At 37.4% G+C, this 9,819-nt stretch overlaps 1 protein-coding gene and 1 pseudogene across 2 annotated transcripts; one reads left to right on the forward strand and one right to left on the reverse strand.

Annotated features, from left to right (window-relative positions):
- The first annotated feature begins 2,950 nt into the window (after positions 1 to 2,950).
- On the forward strand, positions 2,951 to 4,408 carry LOC117321433. 2 transcript variants are annotated; one of them, XR_004531366.1, is made up of 3 exons: positions 2,951 to 3,010; positions 3,719 to 3,843; positions 4,124 to 4,408. XR_004531366.1 is itself a non-coding variant. In XM_033875850.1 (2 exons), the coding sequence occupies exons 1-2, from the start codon at positions 3,719 to 3,721 to the stop codon at positions 4,383 to 4,385; spliced, it is 387 nt and encodes a 128-aa protein (XP_033731741.1). In that variant the 5' UTR covers positions 3,454 to 3,718; the 3' UTR covers positions 4,386 to 4,408. The 2 variants fall into 2 exon arrangements, 1 of the variants encoding a protein (XP_033731741.1); XM_033875850.1 differs by lacking the exon at positions 2,951 to 3,010 and having other exon boundaries at positions 3,454 to 3,843.
- A 1,494-nt stretch (positions 4,409 to 5,902) lies between these two features.
- Positions 5,903 to 7,437, reverse strand: LOC117321428 (annotated as a pseudogene).
- Positions 7,438 to 9,819: the final 2,382 nt, after the last annotated feature.

The raw sequence follows: 9,819 nt of genomic DNA on the forward strand, positions 1-9,819 counted from the left end.
CTCCTTATGACAGCACCACTGCTTTCCACTGCAAGAAGAGATATTTAAGTTTGTGCCACTCAGCAACTACCTAATCTTTTTGTGACTCGTCAGCATCCGTTAAAAAGTGGTCTACAAGAACTTTGACATTACTGGTGCCATACTCCTTAAATGTAGCAAGTGGATTGAACATGTAAAATGCCCTGACAACCGGCAATGAGTCTTGGAATCGGTTTGCAATGTTCTTATGGCCTTTATGTATTGCTGAAGTGATTTCTTTGCAATGTCAAAATCTCTGTCAGATCCTTTCAGAATGGAGCCTAATAGTCGGCTACTTGATGTATGCAGTCCAGTGTACTATATGGTTGGATTGATACGACTGAAATTAATGTTACCTGTCTGGAAGATCTTGTTGAGCTAGGATCGAGTGTAGTATGTACACAGTACTGATGAATTGGAAGGTCTTCATTCTTTGTAGAAGGGCATAAGCACTCTCACCCAGTATATTCAAAGTATTGAGGATGCAAAGTAGATCGTCATAGACAGCCTGGATAGAGAGATCAAATGACAACCATCTTGTGGCATAGGCTTTCTTCAGCTTTTTCCGGAGGCCGTCCTTAAATGACTGTTATTAGGACGTTAAATAAAATAAACCAAACCAAACCAAATTATGTCATGTCCCTGTACGTCTATATTAACATCTTTAGAATAAAATTGTTCATATAGTTTTCTAGATCCGAGTAGTTCATGTTTCTGGCTGACATGGTCATCTACACGAGTAACTGTCACAGCACCAACCACCTTGCGTGTTTTCAGTCCTAACGCGATGGTGTCACTTTGCATCTGTCATAGTTGATATGCCTGTATAATTATCATAATGCCTGTATAATTATCATAAAGCAGCTCTGCAGGTAGAGCGTAAGAATTGTACCTGGTGCATCCATTGCAGGATCGTAAGAGGCGACTGAATTTGGGATCTTATCTTTTCTCTTCTGTCTTAAAAACTTTCTTCTTCCTAATGTCTCCCTTGACAATGCCTCAATTTTGGCCTTTAGTTGAGCGTTGGCCCCTGTGAGGAAGGCTTTAGGTTCTGTCCCCTGGCCGAGACATACCAGAGTCTTTAAAAATGGTAGTTGCTACTCCTGCTTAGCGCTCAGCATATTAGGAGTGGGACGACTGGTTCACCCGATGTCAGTATAATGTGTGCTGCTGGGTGTCTTCGGCAGTATGCTCCAGTGAGGTAGCACTATAAATCGGCAAAAGTCCCGGCCTACCACAAGGAGACTTCACACAAACATACCGCACGCACGGGAGGCCGTCCTTAAATGACCTTAGCTGTTAATATGACGTCAAACAAAATAAACCAAACCAAACCTGTAGGTGCTCTGCAGTGAATGATTATTTCAATTGAAGGAACATTCAATCTCATTCCTAAGGCGACAGTTGCAAAAAAATAGTCTAATTTTAGGACAATCTTGAGCAAGTTCACTCACAATTAACTGTTTCATGTAATCCTTAAGCTTTTCACATATACATAATAGTCGGAAGGGATTTCTCTAGCATCTGCTTCAGTTCTGTTATTACAGGTTTCAGTATTTCATCGAATTTCTCGTATTCCCTGATATTTTGGAGTCTTCATTGAACACACAAGTAAATATTTGGTCGACCTAGGTTCATCGTTTTCACAACAGGGTCCTTGTACATAGGAATATCACATCAAGTTGAAGTGCAAATAAGATGATGTGGTTGACAGATGTGGGAATGTATACATGTCAGCTCTTCCAACTCCTTAAATGCCGGTCTAAATCCTTCACCCCTGCAGAGAGGAAAATTTATAAGTGTAGCGGAACTGGACTGTGTTGATCATCGGCCACCAGGTAGCTCAGTGGTAGAGTTCGGAGGGTCCCGCGTTCGAACCTCGGTCTAGCTGCTACATTTTCTACTGTTGCATAAGTGATAGATATTTATTTAGAAACAATATCAAAAACCACCACACGTATCAGAGAACAAATACAAGATGATAGAAATGGCATAGATCTATTTCATGATTAGTCAGACATATTCTATTTGCGGAAGGGCAAAAATATCAAGACACTCAATATGTAAGAATGTGTATGAATATGTTTATGAATGAGTATGTACGAGCTGGTAGTTAAAATATATAGCTGTGCTGGTCGGAAAAGTGAAAAAAATCAAAGCCATTTTCTATTTTCCTTTCTTTATTCCGATGCAACAAAAACCTCGAAGATTAGGGTAGAGACCTTCTACACATGTTAACAGACCTCAACAAATGCCTAAAATTACCTACTAATGAATTGTCAACCTCTGTAAAAATTGACAAATAATACATTTGCCAACAATAATCCTATGATTGTCATCGGCAATATTGCCTAAAATAGGCAAATGATGTAAATTGCCAACAATATGTAAATTTGGCCTAATAAATTGTCAACTATGCAGAAGATTGATATTAAATGGAAAGTTGCCTATACAAGTTTTTGACTTGCCTTTAGAATCCCTGCAGAATTGTTTTTTTTCTACAATATGCGTCCATGTAATTGATTTATTCGAATGAAATTATTTACAAGATGTATTAAAAACATAACGATAAAATGACAATAGAAAAATGATGTGTTCTGGATTTACAAAAAGGCTAATTACTTAATTCCCACACGATAAAATATGCCTGGACAAATGCCGGAAAAATATGGTGACTTATTTCTCTGATTCACATTGTAATAAATATACCACGTGATCTAAGTAAACTGCAATTATCCCATTTAGAGCCAAGTATTAAGAGATCCAAAAACAAATTACGATATATAAAATATGTATACAGCTGTAACAATGAATGAAAAATGTGCCAGAATTACCACGTTTTCAAAACCACGTGCTAACTGCAAAAAATGTCATTCTTAATGGTGCTGCTCGTTTTGCTTTCCCGGTCTAGCCGATTTAGCCGTTTCTAATCCTGCCGATCGCCCCGAAAAAATTTCAGCGGGACAATCGGGACAAGATGGCGGCTTGAAAGGTGAGGAGAGGTTTCGTATTTGTGAATTTCATCAATTGAGTAATATTAGGTGTGAAGTCGAAGCAAATTATTGCGTCGATAAGCGATATGAAGTGAAGTTGAAGCAATTAAGGAGATTTTGTCTTATATATAGCAAGTATGATACTGTATATAAACGTTGTTGCAATCATCCCATGTACAGCACGTGTTTATTATTAGTATAACAACAGGAACTTGACGTTCTGTCAATAAGAATACAGTAGGTATATAACTCATATAAAATACCATGTATACTGTAGTATACAGGGTATTTTTTTAACATATAGGTTATTAAATATTCTTATTGCTCCTAATATATATATATATAATAACCCATAAAAATACAGGTTATTAGGCCAAGCTTATAACATTATATTATTGTCAATCTCATGTGGTACAATTTATTAGCGCAACTACATAGGTTTACTTTTGGTTTATCTGTGCATACGGACAATGTAGGAGATATATTTGATATTGCTGATTTCTTAAAAGAATATCAGAAGATAAAGTGTACTTTCAAAACTTTGAAATTATGGCAGCTAAACGTGTGTTGCGACCCATATAGGTATCCGGTACCTAACCATACACAGGTGTGCTGTTCAAGACCCATATCAGTATAGCATGTGTGTATTAGACATTTGTAACGAACCCCTATGATAGGCCTACAAGTGAATTTGTTGTAATTCATAGATGGACGTAACACCAAAGTGGACCTGCTTTTTGTGTGCCCAGCCAGCTCCATTCCACTCTCTTGCTTCACTAGAAGCGCAGGAAAAATCTGGAAACACAGAGATATATATAGACGGTGATTACAAGTGAGTATAATTACAAAGAAAATCTTGTGAGTTATGTTAAACATTTGACACAAGGCCGTGAAATAGAGGAGAATTAATTATAAAAGACATATTAGTTTAATTATATACTGTAATTACGATTTTGTTATCGGTCTGTATTTGATGTTCTATATACTATGGGACGATGGTATGTCTTCTTAGTGGGAACAATATATACAGTAGTACATGTATTAGTATTCAAAATTATCGATTACATAACATACATAGCAGCATCTTTTAACGAGAATGTTCCTGATCACAGGATTTATTTGCGCTGCCCGTCCTGCAGGAGGTGTTTTCATCTAAGCTGGAAAGGCAAGGGGAAAATGAAAAAAAGGAAAAGGACAGTTGACACAGTTACAGAAACCTTAACCGGTCTCTTTGAAAAACGAGAAATGCAAACTGCAAAGCGGCACAAGGAAAAAATGAACATAATGAAATCCTTCATTGATGTTTTAAGAGGAAAACAAGATTCCTCTGCAGCTCATTCCAATTCCCCAAGTGCGTCTTCTGATGATGATTAAATGACGATATATATTTTATTATCTTATCCCAGTTCTGCCTGAAGATTCTTTTTTATAGTCTATTATCTGTGCCAGGTGCCAAGTTTATTTCTTAAATGTCTTGAAATTGTGTTAATTCTTGTTTTATGATCATATTATACTGTTAAATGTGTTTACATATATTTAGAGAAGACAGTGAGGTTCACTACCCAGTGCGTCTCAAATCAAATTTTTCTTAAAAATGTTGGTTTTTTTGCTTGTTTCAATCTTATTACTTTTTCAGTTATATTAAATAAATGTAACTTCAAATATTTGGGCTAGGTGCAAGATGTAATTGTAACTATATATGAAATTACTGACAATTAGTTGTTTGCCCGAAATTGTTTTTTATGATCAATGAAAAGTGAACGACAGCGTATTTGCTCTGTATTCTGTTTGTTTCAATATATGTATTGAAAGAGGAAAGTGCAATTTCTTTTTGTAAAAGTTAAATGAAATGTTGTTTATGTAGTTAAGGTAATTTTCATGCAATTATTTCTACTTACAAAATAGCTATGCTTGTAACTGCATATATGGAGCACCAAATTAATACATTGCGATAATCCTGAATACATTTTAACATGATAAAAATGTGTACACATAATCAATTAGATTTAAATTGAATTCATTTAATTTGTAGATTTAATTTATACATAGTATGTGTGGTTGAACTTCTCTTTAAATCTAGTAACCCAACTTTACAGATGTTTTTTTTCCCCAAGTAAATCCATCTCCAAAACAAATATAGTTTAATTACATGAATTATTTTATGATCGAAAACACTTATTTGGTGCTCCATAAATGTACTAATGGCAATATGACCACTTCGTTATTGCATACAATAATTACCGACAAATGTTTGTTGTTAAATATGATTATCATTACGTTTTTTAATTTGCTAACTTTGTGCTAGTGATCAAGAATAATTATATAGTTATACTCATTTTACTTAAAAATTGTTAAAAAAAACTGAATATCATGAGCTGATCAGTTTTTCAGTTTGCTGCTTTTGTTAGCTGTATTTCTTAAGGAAGAATACATGTTGTTACTGTTATTACTATTTTCTTTTTTTAAATAAATGTTTTCAATTTACATGTATCTTAATCTTGTATTTCCACTCGCTATGAACAAAGTTAAGGATATGTGTTATGTACATGTACCTGTTTTGAAGCACATATTGGGCCGCATATTTGTACAATATGGAATTCAGTTTTGTTTGGTAAATTGACAACTGGTCAAATTAATCAACAGAAAAAAGAACAGTAGTCGTACATGTTTAATATTTACTAAGTTTATCTTGCCACTAACAATCGCTTCAACCATGGATTTAAGATGATATATATGTCAATGTGCACTTCAGCAATTACCTCATATCAGTTCGAAAGAAGCTGACAACAAATCAAAAATGGAAATGACAGTTTCATGATAATTGCCTTTACATGTACATATAAGGTGTGGAGACAAGCTTATCTAGGAGGTAAATGTTCATGAACTGACGATCAATGATTTAATGCAAGGCTGTTAGTTATTTGTAACCTCTTCGTTATCCCTAAATGGGAATTTTCCCTCTCGTTGATAACATTATCATCATCTGTTTGAAGTTCATCCACTGCCATTAGTTCCTCTATACCATCCAAATCATTTTGTAGGATACAAATGTTGTGTATCACACAAGCAGCAGTAACAATATCACAAGTTGTTCTGATGGATTTACAGTTCAAATACCTCAGTTTACGAAAACGTCCTTTGAGCAATGCAAAGGCACGTTCAATCACCTGCCTCTTTGATGATAAAGCTTTGTTGAACAGTGTTTGTCTTGTAAGGTGACCATTATCTTTATATGGGGCAAGAAGCCATTCTTTTAATGGATATGCACCATCCCCCAAAATATGGTATTCTCCATTATTGCAAAGTCTGAATCCGTTTTCACAAATGCTGGAATTGTTGAAAACCTTTGCATCATGAACACGACCTGGCCAACCGACATTTATACTTATAAAATACAAGTCATGTGTGCAGACGCCCTGCAAAAGAATGAGTGGAATCCTTTCCTGTTGTAATATGCATTAGCATCCTCTGCTGGAGCTTCGATTGGGATGTGTGACCCATCTATTGCTCCAATGATATTTGGGAATTCATATGAACCTGTATCATTGAAGCGTTCTGATATTGACAAATAATCACCAGTCGTTGGCCATTTGATGAATTTCTTCAATGAAGAGTTAATTGCATTAATTACTTGTTCCCTACACTTCAAAAACGAAGAATCGGTTACACCAAATCTGTCACTTAAACTACGTATTGTATCCATTGACGACAAATAACGAATGGTCATCAGTACCTTCTTCTCCATCGGAATCGGTTCTCTACCTCATGCACATACACGTTGTTTTAACTGTTCACATTCACTAAGGTGTTGACAAAGGACATCAAATGTTTCACGATTCATTTTAAAAAACCTTGTGAAGTCTTCTGGTAAGTAGTTCGGGATTGTTTCTTCAAAATACCCTTCTGTTTTTGTTCGATCTTCTCGTAAACTGCAAGTCAAACAATAAATTATCAAATGAAAAGCTACAGCCTACATAACCGTCAAAAGAATAAACCTAACAAGATTATTTCATCGCTTCTGTTATCTGAAATCTGAAACCCCTATTTGGACCCTAGGTAGTATTAAATATTGCCTAGGATCCTGTAAATACTGTATGGAAAAGGACAATAGTGTATCCAATGTGCGCGTTTTTTAAGTATACATGTAGTTATTACAATAATACATCAAAAAAGCCAAAAGGCTTAGTTCGATGTCTAACAGTGATTACAGTGATAACAACCAGATGGTCTTGAAAATACACTTACAACGTCCCCCCCATGTACAATTATTTTATTTTTCATACAAAATTTGTACTTACTGCGTTGTGAGGTGTTGAGTCGCCTCCATCAAGCATTCCATTTCTTCCCCTTCACTATCACTTTCCATAAACATATCCAACATTGCCAACGCTATTGCATCGGCCGCCATCTTGCAATACAGCCGGTACACTCGATTCGAAAATGCGCCGGTCACATGACCGGCTCTCCCGAAGTTGAGTCGGCATGTGTCGAAACGAGCAGCACCCCTGTTTCGCTGCCGAACTATTTATAGATTTGTAACCTGCCCTGCAGGTAGGGCGTAAGAATTGTACCTGCTGCCCCCATTGCATGATCGTAAGAGGCGACTAAATTTGGGATCTTATCTTTTCTCTTCTTTCTTAACAACTTTCTTCTTCCTAATGTCTCCCTTGACAATGCCTCACTTTTGGTCTTTAGTTGAGCGTTCGCCGCTGTGAGGAAGGTTTTGGGTTCTGTCCCCTAGCCGAGACATACCAGAGTCTTTAAAAATGGTAGTTGCTGCTCCTGCTTAGCGCTCAGCATATTAGGAGTGGGACGACTGGTTCGCCCGTTGTCAGTATAATGTGACCGGGTGGGGTGTGCTGCTGGGTGTCTTCGGCAGTATGCTTCAGTGAGGTAGCACTATAAATCGGCAAAAGTTCCGGCCTATCACAAGGAGACATAACACGAACATACCGCATCCTCCCAAAACACACATAAACGTAAGAGGCGACTAAATTTGGGATCTTATCTTTTCTATTCTTTCTGAACAACTTTCTTCTTCCTAACGTCTCCCTTGACAATTGGTTTGGTTTGGTTTGGTTTATTTTGTTTAACGTCCTATTAACATCTAAGGTCATTTAAGGACGGCCTCCCGTGCGTGCGACATGCATGCGTGTGGTGAGTGCGTATGCGTGTTTTGGGAGGCTGCGGTATGTTCGTGTTAAATCTCCTTGTGATAGGCCGGAACTTTTGCCGATTTAAAGTGCAATCTCACTGAAGCATACTGCCGAAGACACCCAGCAGCACATCCCACCCGGTCACATTATACTGACAACGGGCCAACCAGTCGTCCCACTCCAAATATGCTGAGCGCTAAGCAGGAGTAGCAACTACTATTTTTAAAGACTCTGGTATGTCTCGGCTAGGGGACGGAACCCAAAGCCTTCCTCACAGGGGCGAACGCTCAACTAAAGGCCAAAAGGTTGAGGAGTAGGATTTTATAGCAAATTTTCACCAAAGTTTCCTTTTTGGGGCCCGCCCCTTGGGCCCCAGGGATCAGACCAGCCTCATTTATATAAAATATTATTGCGCTCCCCCAATGATGCTTAACACCAAATTTCGAAATAATCCACCCAAGTATTAAGGAGTAGTAGCATTTGAAAGTAAAAGTCTGAGCATGCTGAAGAAATAGGTGATTATTTCATTAAATATATTGTTTTCCAAAGAAAGTTCCTCTGAAGTGACTATTGACAGAAAAAAAAATAATTCATCATCTTTTTGATTGGTCCCTACTTATACCCCCTAATCGGTCTTTAGAATGAGATTTGGGAGTACAGTTACACTAGCGAGTGTGCTAATTGTTGCAACATTCTGTCGTTGTTGTTAACATATTGTATACAAGTTTTTTGCCAAATACATAACACTGAAATCGAGAGCGACAATCATGTTACTCATGCCCGCCAGGTCCCTTTGAAAAAAAGAACATACAAAATCACTCTAATGTCCAACTTCAACACCACTTACCATTAAAAACGGCAAGACGTCGTATTTATAAATCAAAATCCAGTCCTGGGTCATAGTAAAGAAAATATCCAAAAACGTGGCGTGACCTCGGAGGAAATTTATCAATTTTGGGACGAGACCAACCAAACCAAATCGATTTAGAGTCAAATCGGCCAGATGTAGTGCATTGTACTGTTGCACCGGGAAGAAGACATATCATTTCAGAACGCCTCGGCTGTATTCCATTTATTATATATATAGATTTGAATTGAACCAACTGATATAGGTCGAAGTCCGCTCACCTGGTCCAAAGGACCAATGTGAGCTTATGCCATACCTTGGCGTCAGGAGTCCGTCCATCAACACAACTGACCTCTTCTGAACCGCTATCAGAATTCAACCAAATCTGGTAGGAAGCATCCCTAGGTGGGAGGGATTCAAATTTATACATATGATTAGGCTGACCCCCCTGGGCCTGAGGGACGGGGCCAAAAGGGGTTCGTTTGGCAATATTGATATTAACGACTTCTTCTCTAGACCTAATCAATGTATGACATTGACATTTCAGTGGTAGTGTAACAGGCGAGGTACACCTGTCTAGTCGTGGAGTATAGTACCCAGGTTCTCTACTCGAGGTTCCGTTGTGTAAGTAATAATAGGCTATAAGTGGAATAAGCAAGAAAGGCAGATAAACATTCAATAACACATTTATTATACCCCGTGGACATTTGACGAGTTTATACATACGCAAATACAAACAAACCTTACTACCCTATCACCTAGTATATAACCCTGTCCTACTCAGTAGCTACTTATAACTTCGCCT

This window comes from Pecten maximus, unplaced genomic scaffold (assembly GCF_902652985.1).
Source record: "Pecten maximus unplaced genomic scaffold, xPecMax1.1, whole genome shotgun sequence".
Lineage (NCBI taxonomy): Eukaryota > Metazoa > Mollusca > Bivalvia > Pectinida > Pectinidae > Pecten > Pecten maximus.